Source organism: Vespa velutina, chromosome 22, assembly GCF_912470025.1.
Source record: "Vespa velutina chromosome 22, iVesVel2.1, whole genome shotgun sequence".
NCBI lineage: Eukaryota > Metazoa > Arthropoda > Insecta > Hymenoptera > Vespidae > Vespa > Vespa velutina.
This window is the reverse complement of record NC_062209.1, coordinates 612,501-627,500: the sequence shown is the minus strand read 5'-3', so window position 1 is coordinate 627,500 and position 15,000 is coordinate 612,501. Positions and strand designations below refer to the sequence as shown.

The 15,000-nt window shown below is 42.2% G+C and overlaps 1 protein-coding gene across 7 annotated transcripts in view; it reads left to right on the top strand.

Moving 5' to 3' along the window:
- Positions 1–15,000, top strand: part of LOC124956449 (zinc finger protein 729) — a 42,831-nt gene that overhangs the window by 5,481 nt on the left and 22,350 nt on the right. For 5 of the 7 annotated variants that reach the window (XM_047512264.1, XM_047512263.1, XM_047512262.1 and 2 more), the window contains 5 exons: positions 9,039–10,038; positions 10,212–10,490; positions 10,622–10,939; positions 11,120–11,727; positions 11,901–12,389. In XM_047512264.1, the coding sequence (XP_047368220.1) occupies positions 9,055–10,038; positions 10,212–10,490; positions 10,622–10,939; positions 11,120–11,727; positions 11,901–12,389 (2,678 nt within the window). In that variant the 5' untranslated portion in view covers positions 9,039–9,054. Of the gene's footprint in view, positions 1–856; positions 1,811–5,400; positions 7,756–9,038; positions 10,039–10,211; positions 10,491–10,621; positions 10,940–11,119; positions 11,728–11,900; positions 12,390–15,000 lie in introns of those variants that run through there. The other 2 variants (XM_047512266.1, XM_047512265.1) reach the window with 2 other exon arrangements.

Below are 15,000 nucleotides of genomic sequence, written 5' to 3'. Positions count from 1 at the left end.
GTCCGAGCTCTCTTCGTACGACATCGTTCATTTATAATTCTATGAATACTTATAACCGTTTAAAATCCGTCACCGATTTTGCCCGATTCCGGTTCAAATACGGGACCGTCCGAGATTAGAACGCGTCGATACGAAATCTCGAAGAGATGACGAGTTAAAGAATTTTTTCTTTTTTTCTTTCTTTCTTTCTTTCTTTCTTTCTTTCTTTCTTTTTTTTTTTTTTATTGCTTATTCGTTCCTTCGAGAAAACGACGTTTCTCAAATTATCGATTAAAATATTTCGTTATATACGCTTATCGATTACGTATTTACTATATTTGTATTATATTTATTAATCCAATTTAGATGTGTAATACTTATTACGATATACGGTAGATTTTTTTTTTTTTCTTTCCGTTCTATTCGTTATTTACAAACATTAATATTTCTAGTTTTATTTTTTCCAATGACAGAGACGACATTACAGCGTTATAAAATTGTCGATGATTACACGTCGATACATCCGTACACGATTTTTTGTTGTTTATTTCTTTGGAAAAAGGATATTTTTAAGCAATTTGAATTATTTCGTTATATACGCTTATCAACAATAGTTCTTGTATGTATCGTATTATTACTTACTATTTATTACGTTCAAATATTTACCTATAGATTTTCTTTTCGTTTTAATTCCTTATTTACAAACGCTAATATTTATAATTTTATTTATTTTGTTACATCACAGTGTTACGAACTTATCTATCCTTTCGAAACTTGTGACGTGTCGATATACATTCGTACGATTCTTTTATAATTTATTCTTTGAAGAAAGAGAAGTTTTTTCTCAAGTCGATCGAAATATATTATTATCAACGCTTATCAAGGATAGTTCTATGTACTTAACTAATCCAGAGCTTACTATTTATTACGATCAAATATTTACCTATAGATTTTCTTTTCCTTTTCTTTTCCTTTCCGTTATTTAGGAATGCTAATATTTATAATTTGATTTATTCTGTGATAGGGACGGCACAACATTACGAAATTGTGTACGCTTTCGAAGGTCGTGACGTGGCGATCGTTCGGCCAGTATGTTGTACTATGTATATATGCTATGTATAAAAAGTAGTATCTGTAAGATGGTGTAGCTTTAAATCTCAGCGCGTCTAGGTTCGCATCGGGTCCATCGGCGCGTGGGCGGTGGCGTGTATACGCGAAAAACGTTTAGCGAGTATAGATACGCGAAATGCAAACGTTTGAAAATAGATCTCCACGTATATATCGACGTTTCACTTCCTATGCCCATAAATTTGGAGTAAAAAATCGAGTATACGAAATAGTTTACAGACGTCGATTGGCATCCGTTAAATATTTCACGTTTGTTGCCAAATTGAATTGTGCGTGCCTGTTGTACAGGCGTTACATTTATTTTTTCGTGCCGCTTGCCGCCTCTGTTTCTGTTTTTCTGAAAGCGTAACGCGAGAATGTTCATTTGTCCTAATAAACTCGGGTGCTTTGTGAAATATGGCCAATAAATAATGCGGCTCGATGTTGTCGTTAGTACTTTACAGGATTTCATTACTCGAGAATCATCGAAATGCCAGGTCGGAAAAATATCGTTGTTCTTCTTCACGTTTCATCTTTAGTCGGATGAAAGAACGAAAGAAAAAAAAGGAAAAAAAAAAAATGCATATGCCATGAATTACCAACGGCAAAATAGAAAGTAATCTTCCGTCTGGCCACTACAGTTAGCCCATTACGAGCATTTTCAAGGACGTACTTACTTTCTTCGACTGAAACTATCTTGTGAGAGTCGTGAGAAACCTCGAAAGTACGTCGCTACATTTTTTTCTTTTTTTCCTTTTTTCTAAGGACCGCGGTCATAAATTATCCGTTTTTTCGAAAAATTAAAGTAGTAGGGAGAAGTAGGAAAGAATAGAAATGTCTACGAAGAGATAGTTCAACTGTTCAGAAGTAGTCCACTCGAATTTTGAAAAATAATTCTCTATTTCCAAAGTATTTTCTCCCTCCCCACCACAACCATATACACACACCGTCATCTCTCAACAAATAGAAAATATTTTCAATAACAAAAAGATATCGATATTCATCGAGAGAATTACCATGTGCACTTCACTACCTTTATACTACATCGATACATTATTCATCATTGGCATGAAATCGAAAAATATTTGCATTCCTGCTTTAATTCACTAAATTAAAGAAAAATATGTATATATATATATATATATATATTTTTTTTTTACGATCGTTCAGTGTGGTTCATTCTTACGATCGATAAACATCGGTCTCATCGACGAAGAATCGATTAAAAATTGTAACGCGAGACAGTGACACTCACTATATTCCAACATTGAATTACATCGCGATATTTTTATTTTCGCGAAGCTATTTATCACGTTTATGTTACTTTTCGGTGGAAAGCTTTAAACGTACAGGGGTAAAGCGTACGGGCAAGGAGTGCTTAAATCGTCGGAATAGTTGCTACTCGTTCTTCTCTCGGAGTTATAAATAAGCGTTACACGCTCGTTAGGTCGAAATAAAAGTTTTACGACTCTATCGAGGGCCGGTTACGGATAGAAAGGATGGTCAAGAATAGTACGATTTCTCTCCTCCTTTTTTTTCTCTCTTTCTCTTTCTCTCTCTCTCTCTCTCTCTCTCTTTCTTTTTCTCTCTTTGTCTCCCACTCTCTTTCTTCTACGTGATTCGCGCGCGCGGAGTTTTACTATAGAAAGCGCGAGATACGGTGTGGCAAATAAAAGAAAAATTTGCACCGAGTCCATCGGATTCATCGATCGCGGGAAGAAAATGCGAAGAGGCGTCTTTTACCTTCGCTTACTCGTAAAAGTTTCTTCAAACGAGGGAAGTTTAAAGTTGTACCATATAATCTATATTTTATATCTCATAAAAAGATATTAACCCGTTTGCAGTCAAAGTCTACCTGGGAGGCACAGACACGGTCGAACTATTAGAAAATATTAACCTAACATTCTATCGCGATACAATGGCGAAAATTTACTAAGTTTCACCTAACAAATATAATAATATATGGCTCTGCATATAAACGTGATCGTAAGTAACGAACGTGATGACAATGATCAGTTGACTTTTAAAGATCATCGAATTGTATTGAGAATTTAACTAATGAATTTGTACGCATCCACGAAATTTAATATAAATAATATGAAGATTTGATTGATCGAACTCTGATGTCCGAAATCGACGGAGGGAAAAAGAAACGAGCTATTTATTTTTTTTTTCCGCGAGCATGGAATAAGGGAAAAGAGATGGAAAGAGGAGCAAAGAAAATCGTTTAAACTTTGCAAGCAAAAAAAGAAGGAAAACGAGGGTCGTGCGTAGGATTTCAAGAAGCGCTGACCGATCGAATCAAGCTTTTTGAAAATTTTTCCATCGTTCGAGAAAATCGGTCGAAATATGTGAAAGAAAAATAGCGAGGATGAGAATGAGGAGGATCGCGCGAGGCGCGAGTCTCTTTGTGACGGAGGCAGGAGGTCAGGGGTCGAGTGTCGGTGTGTATAGAAGCGTTGGCATTAGAGAGAGAAGGGAAGCAGCGAGGCACGAAGAGAGTAAGAAGGAAGAGAATGAGAAGGAGGAGGAGGGGGTGGCGAGGGACGAGGGAAAGGTTTCGACGTAGGTAGGGCGAAGGAAGGAGGAGGAGGAGAAGAAGGAGGAGGTGGGGGAACGCAGAGAGAAGCCGAGGTCCGTCGGTATCGATCGGGCGTCTGCGGTAGATTGACACGTGTCATGGCCGCCTCCCACTCTCTTTCTCTTTCTGTCTGTCTCTCACTCACTCTTGAATTCTCTTGCTCTCTCGATCTCTATCGCGGGCGCATCGGGAGAAATAGACAGAGTCGGAGACGGCGAAGTGGGAAAAGGATAGCTGACCGAGATGTGGGAGAAGAGAGTAAAGGGAGAAGGGATTGAAGAGAAAGAGAGAAAAAGGAATAGGAAAAGACATAGAAGAAGGGAAACGCGCAAGGGGTGAGGCAGTGGCAGTAGCAGCAGCAGCAGGGTGGCGCGCCGTCGAAGGTGGTGGGTGGCCAAGCGAGCGAGCGAACGAACGAACGAACGAACGAACGAACGAACGAACGAACGAACGAACGAACGAACGAACGAACGAACGAACGAACGAACGAACGAGAGAGTGAGCGAGGAAGAGCGAGTTGTGGAGAGACGGGAGGGCGGAGGGGACGAGGGAAAAGGACATTAAGGTGCGTAATAGCCAGCGGGGCGAGCGCGCACCGCCGCGGCATCGATTAGACAGAGGCTCCCTCGTCCCACTGCTAGGATGCAGCCCACCCTTTGCCTCTCAGCCCTCCTCCTCATCCTCCACCTACTCCGTCGAACTGGAGAGCCCCCGAGTACGTGCTCTACATACACACCCGGCCGCTTATGTCAGTTCCTGTCCTGCTGCCGCCGCTACTACTGCTCTTGCCGGCGCTGAGAAGCCGAAAGAGAGGGGATAAAAAGAGAGACAGACTCGTGAGAGGGTACAGAGCCGAGGTGAACCCACCTCCAACTCTCCCCGCACCTATACCTACCACCTATCTTATCGCACCTACACACGCTCACGCACACGAGCCCGCTCGCACGCCACCCAGCGGGGACACCAACGTCTAACGTCGTTATAAACATTAACGGAGCGGCTCAATATTCCCCGGACCTTGCATCCATCCCCTATACCCTTCTTACCCCTTGCCACTACCTTCGGCATCTCTCTCTCTTTCTCTCTTTCTCGCTTTCTCTCTCTCTCTCTCTCTCTCTCTCTCTCTCTCTCTCTCTCTCTCTCTCTCTCTCTCTCTCTCTCTCTCTCTCTCTATACGCTCGACTAGCCACTTCTACGATACGATGGCCAACCCTCCGTTCACCGGACGCTCGCACGAGCCGTGTGCTCACCTTACTACAGCTTCCGAATCCTTCCGTATTACCGGATGAAGCGACAGACTCGCTCTTACGGATTTTGCTCCGAGGCTATCGAGATATCGAGAGGACGAAACAGGAAGAAAAAGAAGGAAAAAGAGAAGGATTGAAGGAAGGATAATATACTTGTTTTTGCTTTTTTCTTTTTTTCTTTTTTTTTTTCTTCACAATCCTTTCAAGACAACGCTGACTCGTCTACATCAGATTGATATGTCCACCGGGCTATTCTATTTTTCTATTTTTTTTTTTTTCTTTTTATCTCTTTGTAATATTCGACGCTCGAAATTATTTACATCGTTATTTCATTTCCTTAATAATCTTTCGGAGTTAATTACATTTTGCTTATAACGAAACAACAAGCTTCGGATTAGATGTAGGTCCTTCAGGTCCTGTGGAATCTTGTTGAGTCTTTAGTTCGTGAGAGAGAGAGAGAGAGAGAGAGAGAGAGAGAGAGAGGGAGAGAAAGAGAGGGAGAGAGAGAGAGAGAAGATGGAATAGAGTCTTGGGTGCTCGTGTAGGGTAGGATCGGGATCGTCTAATTTCGTTCGACGAGTCCCATAAGGATTCCTCTCATCTTCTTCTTCTTGCTTTTCTTTTTCCTTCTTTTCACCGACTCAGACCTTCGATTTTGACGATGGTGTCTCGGGTAGGGGCAGAAAGTTCGTTTCTTTCTTCCATCCTTTCTTCCTTCTTTCATTCCTTCCTTCCTTCCTTCCTTCCTTCCTTCCTTCCTTACTTATCTCTCGTGTCTGAGGGTCCGTCTTGATTATCGTACATCGTGACGATTATTAAGGAGCGGGAAGAACAGGAAATTCTCGATCATTCCGATCGGATTAGAAACGATGTCCAGGAGGGGCTCGAAAATAGAACGTTCGATCTTATTCGTAGGGAATTTAATGTTATCCTGATTACATTGAAAAAGAAACAACAGAAATTACGTTCGAGAAGGATATGTTTTTATTTTGATATCGACACGACCAATATCCAGAGAGAAAGATAAGACAAGATAAGAAAAGAATAAAAAAGTAAAGAAAAGAAGAGAAGAGAAGAGGAAAAAAAGAAAAAGAAAAAGTAAAAAAAAAAAAAAAAAAAAACAATCATTAATTTCATATCCCTTTTTTTCTTTTCCTCTCTTTGCTTTTGTAGAAAAAGGGTAGTCGCGGATTTTCTTGTAAACGTTCGTCTTCCTTATCGTACTGTTTCTCTCTCTCTCTTTCTCTCTTTCTCTCTCTCTCTCTCTCTCTCTCTCTCTCTCTCTCTCTCTCTTTTGCACGAGGGATCCCTCGAAGCACGGAGAAATTCGTCTACTTCTCGCGCGTTCAACAAGTTTCCACCCTTCGCCTCGCTTCTCTCCGGCGTTGTTGGATGGATCGCTAGGTGACCACGTCGACGTGCCGTGCCATTACTTCTCGCGCTTCTTGGAAAAGCGTCTTGAAAAGCTTAGTTCGCGAGGATCAAACCGAGGAATGAACAACGGCTCAAGCAGGTGCTCCAACTTTTTTTTCTATCAATGGATCCGTAATGAAAGGAATTGGTCATCATGGCCGGGCCATCGTCGATCAACAGAAAACAACGATAATGCTACTACTATGACTGGTTACCGAGAGGTTCTCTGCTCTTTCGCTTGGTCGTTCGAACGCGATACGTCAACATTGGATATCATATTGACGTATCGACTTCTCCGGTGTTGTTCGCGAACCACCGGCCAATTAACGGCTCTCTTTGTTTTTTCGACAAATACTCGTAAATCTCAGGGCAGATCCATCCGGCTCGTTTTATCCATCCATCCCCCTATCCCTTTCCCCACCCCTACCACTCTACCATACCCCTATCTAACTAACACGCTCCGCTTCGAAACGTTATCCCGATGTAAACGGGCAGAACACTCGTCCAGATCCCGTACACATGAACGATCCTTCCAATTTTCCAAATATCTCCTCATATCGGGACGCGGCTCGTAATCCCGACGAAATTTCGTCTTCCCCCTTTTATTTCGTTTATACGCGTTCGAACACGTATCAGACCTTTTGTAGATATATAATAATATTTGCGAGCAAATGAGAGAGAAAGAGAAAGAGAAAGAAAGAGAAGGAGAAAGAGAGAGAGAGAGAGAGAGAGAGAGAGAGAGAGAAATAGTCGAAGTAATCGAGAGAAGAATGATCGTGTCTTTTCGGATCTAATCTCTGTATGATTAACAAACGAAGAGAGAAAGAGAGAGAGAGAGAGAGAGAGAGAGCGAGAGAGAGAGAGAGAGAGAGAGAGAGAGAGAAACACAGACAGAGAGATGAGGGACAGGGTCTCTTTTGGACAGGAACTTTTTTATTTGTTTTTTTTTGTTTCCTTTTCCTTTTCTTTTTCCTTTTCCTTTTCAAGAAATAAGATTTTCGTCGAGCGAGTATCTTGCAACGTTGTCTAGGTTGTAAATATTTGCACGATTTGTTATTCACATTGCGCTTGATTAAACCGATAAATCGGGTGGTTTTTATCACGAGTAAAAAGACGTTCCGATTCTCGAATAGTCCTTCTGTATGCATCGCCGTGAAAGCAGGGGTGGGTTTTAAAGTGACAATACATATCGACTGAACTTAACGCGGTAAGGGGATAGAAAGTTTGGTGGCGCACGCGTCAGTTCTCCGCGGTAGACTCCCGAGAACACCCTTCTCGTTTCCCTTCTCGCTTCTCTACTCTCCTCTTCCCCGAGCGTTGTCCCTTTCGTATAACACGATATCTACAAATACGTTCCATTTGAAAGTCTTTTGTTCGAGCGACGACACACGGAGAACGTTCGACAACGATTACGCAAAAACGATCGAAGTACGTCATTACGATTGTAATTAATCAAATAAAAAATTGCGAATCTTAATACCTGCATAAAAAAAATTTTACGATCTATATCTCTTTACCATCCATCTTTTTTCTTTGTTTCTTTGGGAATAATAATAAAATCGAAAGGGGGATCTTTCCATGGAATATTATTGCGTCACCGTGTACATTCAATTGTTACGAACGCGTATCAAATAACGCGAAAATAATTTTCAGATTTTCTTTCAAGAATAATTAGAAAGTATAGGGGAATATGCATGCGAGTACGATTAGCGCGAATATACAAATACACTCGCGTCGATCAGACCGACAAAGAGAACGTGTTTCGAGGATTGCAAGATGAAAATTTCATTCGATACTTCTCTCTATCTCTATCTCCCTCTCTCTTCCTCTCTCTGTTAGCTTAATAAGACGCGAGACGTAGGTAGGAGAGAGGAGGTCGCTCCCGGTTCACAGACTTTGTAAAGCGGGGGTGGCTCGCGGAGAAAGGGCGCAACACAGGAGGGTTGGCGGGAGGTGAAGGTGGCGAAGGACGGCTTGCGGAGGTTGCCGAGGAGTGAGGGGTTGCTTGAGGCCGAGAGCGAGGGGTAAGAGAGGAACTGGGAGGCGAAGTGTCGTCGTCCGAATAACGGCCAAGCGGCATCGACCGATCTTCCTACCCCCCCAAAGCCCGTACGAAGCGTCAACTTGTTTCCCTTCTGTTCTGCGAATATCGGTCCTTCAATTTGCCCGCTGCGGTTCGCTAACGCGCTTCTCTTTACTCCTTTCTCCGCGTCTCTTTCGCGTTTTTTATCATCCTTTTCGTTTTTCACCATCTTTTTCGTCCGCATTTTCATTTTCCCTTGATTGGAACAATTTAACTCGTACCGAGTCGAAGAGAGACGATCGAAGAATTTCTTCTCGACTAAAAAAGGACTAGAGGGAGAGAGAGAGAGAGAGAGAGAGAGAGAGAGAGAGAGAAAGAGAAAGCCTTTCCTTCTAGCTACGTTCTCTTTGAAAATTTTTAATCGAGATAACGCGAATATACCCCGGGAAAAGTTGTTTGAAATAATTGGAACGATTAAAGTAAGTAGTACGTGCTTATTACGCGTTCACAGTTGCTAAATACTTTCTATGCAAATGGATCGCCAGGGATGATCATAGTTGGGAATCGAGTCGTGCGATGTAACACACCGTTATCGCGTTTGAAAGTAAACTACGCGGAGGGAGCGAAAGAATAAGTAGAGTTTAGTCGGGGACTATTAAAAGGATGATTAACGGAATGGTTGTCGTAGCGTTCGTCGATGAACGATGGAAGGTTACGAGGATGACGACGACACACACTTTTGCATCAAGTGTCACTTGACGATACACGGATTGGAAAATTACGTTCGTCATCGTCAATCAGGATGCCGTCCGCCAGATGAGAAAGCAGAAACCGCACGAGAATCCCCATCAACGCCAACTACGGTTTCTTATCCTGAGATACTGAACGCGGATGCTTTCTTCAGTTCGTTGGAATTACAAAGTAGCTCGAAATCGAATCCCAGACGTACGAATACTCTATTAGAGAGTAACAGAAAATACAAGAAGAACGAACGCCGAAAGAAGGGACAGAAGAATCAACCGGATACCGAGGATTCCAAAGAAAAACTTCACAGTATGTTACCCGGTGATACCGACTTGGACGATTCCGAGGAACATCTTTGCATTCCGTCTTTCGTTGGGTTCCCGGATATCGTCACCTCCACCGCCAATAAATCTGCAACTACGGTAGGTCCAAATAAATTGAATCAATCGATTAGACATACGACAATGAACATCGAAGGATCGAGTTTTCCGATCAAACACGAGCCGGATAATTCTTTGGAAGGTCTCGTAACTGAATCGAAACAAGCCGATAGAAAAAGACCAGAAGAAAATCCAAGAATAGAGCAGGATCATCAAACATGGCTCGACGATACGATATTAGCCGATCTCGTGGAAAATAATGAAAATAAGGATTTGCCCAGGTACGAAGAATTCGAATATCAGCAGGACGTTGATTCGGACGATGACATATTAGATGAGGATCTCGCCGAGGATGAATCTTATTCCGAGACCGATGACGGTGAAGATCAGGAAAGACCACCTAGAGGTCATACAGGTGGAAAATGGAAGCCTGGCTTGAATGATCTTCCTCAAGGTATACCTCAGTTACAAGACGACGAGGTTGAAGTTGAAGAGGATCAACATTCGGAACATCCGCCGCCTACTTATACCGGTGGCAAGTGGAGACCTACTGAATCATCTCAGGTAAAGAAAAGAAAAAAAAAAAATGATGCGAGATCATTTTCTCGACGTAGGGAAGACAAACAGATAAAGAATGATCTTACTTGTGTTTTTTTTCTTTTTTTTTTTTCTTTTTTTTTCTTTGATTGTGCGACAAAAATAAAGTTTCCATTAATGATCTGCGACGTTTATAACAGAAAGTTGAGGATTATCAAGGGAAGAATACAACGGGACAGCCACCACCAGAACATACGCGAGGAAAATGGATACCGGGTGCGCAAACGGATATCGACTCGGGATATTGGTGCAATCCTTGCGGTAGGAAGCTTGCGTCGCGATTGGTCTATAACAGGCATCTTCTCTCTGATTTGCACGCTCGGAGAAGCATTCGAGAGATCGACGATGGTGTTCATCTACCGCGTGCCACTACTTCGGCAAGGAGAATATTAACGCGACGGCAAATCGCACTAGCCGAGGTAATAACGATTGATTTCAATAATTATTCTATTATCATTTTATATCTTATCACATTATATAATTTAATTTTTAACAATCATTATTGATCATGGAGATTTAACCGTATAGTCTTGTCTCTATACTTTTACAGAAAAGCAAACGTACATCTGAGGATAAAGAAGTCAAGAAGAATCCTCGTAAAAGGGAGAAAGAAGTACTCTCCTGCGAGATGTGTCACGCTCGCGTGAGAAAAGCTCAAATGGGTAAACATTTGCTTTCCCATTACCATTGTCGCGTGGCGGGAATAAATCCTCGAAGTCCAAGGGCGCGTCGGTTTCTATTGGAGAACATGGCGAACGTAGTTCGCCAGTGTCCATTTCAATGTGCCTCTTGTCGTTTCTATTGCAACACCCAGGAAACGTTTTTGCTTCATTGGCGCTCGGATCTTCATGCTAGAACCTTAGAAAAAGTAAGAAAAGTTATTCACAAAATTCAACCAATATTTTCTTTTAAATCGTTCCGTCAAATGAATACGATTAGATATGGTACAATAAGTTCCTGTATACGTATCGATGGAAACGTTCGATTATTATTTCAAACATAATTATCGAATTAATACTGATAGTATTTTATTTAAATTGTAAATCAGATCAGTGGAAGCTATCGATGTGGTTCTTGCGATTTCTGGTGTGCGGATGGGGAAACGATGGAAACCCATTTATTAAGCACGAGTCATTGTGACGTTGTTTCAATGATGAACGGTTCGGTACCTGTGGTAATCAGTCGTCAACAAGCATTGCCCTGTAGCAGCTGCAACCGTCAATTCCGATATAATCTGCAGCTGCGACTGCACGTCAAGGAGACAGGACACAAGGAAAGCTTCACAGCATCGGACGAGTATCAACGGCGTATCGTTTGCAGCATGTGCCCCCAAGTCGTGAGGTCTTTGGTATCACTTCAACGCCATCAGTTAACCTGTCACGTTAACAAGGAAAGGGAAAAGAACGAATTGGCCGTTTCCACGCAACCAACGCCTTATTTTTGTTCATTTTGCTCGATGAACTTTGCAACCGCTCAGGAAGCCGTTCTTCATAGAAGAACGTCCGCACACAAAGAGATTGTTAGAGCCCAAAAATCCGTTACCGAAGAAAAGTCCAAGAGCATGTTACGAGATTGTCCGCATTGCGACGAGAAACAATCGACTCTCACGGAACACAAGGATCATCTTCTCAGCAGACACCCTGACTTATGTCACAGGTGAGTTTCTTTTTTCGGTTAGTTAGATATTTATTTTTTTCTTTATTTCCTTTTTTTTCCTTTTACTTTACTTTACTTTACTGTTTTATATAAATATGTATCTGTTCATTCAAAAAATTGTATAGATAGTGGCTCGCATCTTATCTTGATTTGCAAATATTACTTTTTGGCAGGTGTCCACAGTGCGGAATACTTTTCGCTCTTTCGCAAGATGTAACAAGACACACCAGGGACAACAAGTGTAACAAGAAAAAGGAAGAAACCGAGTCTAAATCGACGGTTGTTAAGGAAGAGTGGAAATGCAAAACTTGTAATTTCTCGACGGATTCTCAAGCGGAATTGATATTTCACGAGGCTCTTCATGCGGGTACCGTTCAATCGAGCAAAGACGAGGACGATAATAATGGCAAGTCGACCGTTAAATATCGTTGTCCTCTCTGTAAAAAAACTTTCACAAAAGTATCCCTAAGGAATCACATAAGAAGTCATACGGGTGAACGACCATTTTCATGTGCCAAATGCTACGTAACATTTGTAAGAAGATCTGACTTGAATGCTCATCAAAGAAGTTGCTCATCGGTATCAATGGCTGGTTGGCCGAACGAGATTCACCGAAGAAGAAGTTTTATCTGTTCGGAATGTAATGATGCCTTTTACACCAAGTAAGTACTATTATCTTTAACATTTCGATCTTCCTAACATTTCAATCCGCATATTGGATTACAATTACCGTATATCGGATATATCTCGTCAAGTTACAAAGGCATTTTACAAAGTGCTTTATCATACTAGAATTTTAATTATCACGGGTACACACTTTTATCTTTTATTTATTCTACGGTGTATATCGTTCGTACGAATCGACTTAATATTCTTCTCGTTTTTTCATTCGACATCGGTAGGATCGAATTTTGTTATCCTTTAAGGAAACGATAAGAGGCCGATATTATCGTCACCGTCGCTTAAACTTCACCGGTAAGCATTAACGACGAGCAATATTCGGCCGTTCACGTCGGACCATCGTAACCCAGTCCCGTTATAAATAAAGGGTGGCGCATTCGGATGGAGTAAAAAGTGTACGACAATAAAAGCCCTCGCCGCGAGTTTGAACCGCGGAACGCCCGTGCGCTCGTAGTAAAAGTGTCCTCGCTGCATAACTATAAAATAAAGGACCGTATCCGTTGGCCGACGGAGAAGAGAGAGAAATACGGAGAGAGAAAGAGAGAGAGAGAGAGAGAGAGAGAGAGAGGGAGAGAGAGAGAAGGAAAGCGAACAAGTAGAGTCGTTCGAACATATGAGAAAAAGAAAGAGGAGTAAACGCGAAGACATAGAAGCGTACCAAGTAAAGAGAGCGAAAGGGAGAAAGAGAGAGAGAGAGAGAGAGACAGATAGAGAAAGATAGGGTGGGAGGCTCTTTGCCAGCGGCCCGTATTAACATCTCATAGCGGGTTGTAAGCCCGCGTGGGTCATTTTAGTATTTAACGGGCTTGCATTATGAGCCGCTCGCGCGAGTAGGTGCATACATATATATATATATGTATGGATGCCCTCCTTCTTCCCCTTCGTTCTTCTTCTATCTCTAATACTAATGTATTCAAGTAGGCGCCTATACGTGGGAGCTAACAGCTAGAGAACGCCTCGCTTCGTGTTAGCCTTCCCCTTGCACACTCGCGCGCATTGGACGGTTCGCGTTGCACGACGTCGACATAAGTATTAAAGCATTGCTACACCTCTAGAGCGGTCCCTATAAAGCAAATGTTAACACCTTTTCTCTATCCTTTTCCTTTTTCTTTTTATTTTTCTCCTTCTCTCTTTCTTTTTCGTTTCAATTGTTCTCTTTCTCTTTTCAAGAACTTCGCACTTTCCCTTTTCTTTCCTCTCCGTACCATGTAACTTACCTGTTACAACGTTCTATTACAAGTAAGACGTAACCTTTGTAACGAGAGCTCTATCCGGTGAGAATTAAACGAACGATTTCTCGAATATATCTCGATTAGAAATTGAAATTTTAAATTGAAGGATGATTTTTAGAACGACAAACAAAACTTGAATAATAATAATAATAATAATAATAATAATAATAATAAAGAAAATACCATTGCAAAGGAGTAACGTGATATTCGTTTTGGCGACGTCAGATACGATTTTCGTAAAGCAACGCGTACGAGATCGAAAAGTTCTCAAAGTCCATGAACTACTTAATCGACGAATTACATCATCCAACCCCATAGAATGAGCGTACACTACCACTATCCCCTATTTCGCCCCACGCCATCTCGAAAACCATTCTCAACTGCCATTTCATAGATCAGCTTGTCAGTATCGCTTGGAAAATTATGTTCTGTTCTCGATATCGTAGGAAGTAAGAGGTATGTATATTCTGTTCTCCTGATTTCTCTTGGCAAAGACTACGGAATACCGTGTCCTTCGTTCATTATATGGCTTTCGAAGAAAGACCCCGGGGGTTACAGTAGTTACTAAAAAAGAAGGGGAAAAAGGTATAGACGGAAAATACGTGTCAAAGCGTGGCTAGAATTGAAGATGGTAAGTTCGTTCAGTGTTCTTTGGCAAAAGAAAAGAAAAGAAAAGAAAAGAAAAGAAAAGAGAAAAGAAGAGAAGAGTAGAATCGAGGGGAATCGAGAGAAGAAAAGAAGAAGAAGAAGAAGAAGAAAGAGAAGAAGGCAAAAGAGGGGCAAGTAGGGTAAGGGGAGAAGAAGGTCGTGCAGAGGGTCGGCGGCTGGGATCCAGAAAGAAAGAAAGAAGGTAATTACGAGGAGACGGGCAGCTCCCGCGCAACCGATCGCCTACCCAATTCTCAGAATACGCGACCAGCTCGCGATGTATGCGCATATTCAAGATAGTATGTTACATACGCGAGTTACTGACCGTACGTTTCGCTCGGTTCGCCACCCCCGCGCCCTTCTCCGCCTCTTCCATCGTTTCTCCTTCTCTTCCTTTTCCTCTACCTCTTACTCCTCCAGCACTGCCCTCGGTCCCTTGCCGCGATCCCAACCCTCTTACCTCCTTTCTCTCTCTCTTTCTCTCTCTCTCTTTCTCGACGTATGCCATGTACACGCGTTCCCCAGAGGTATTTACATATATGGACCGCGGCGTGGCGCGCGCGTATCTTTTATCTTCCGTAGCAGTAATGGCGCGTCCACCTCCTTCGTACCTGGTCAGGTAAACACCGTGCAGATAGGCATACTGGGTGAGATTGCCGTAACCTCGCCGGCCCGTGGCGTTCATCGGGATGCTTTAGCATCGGGACGCGAT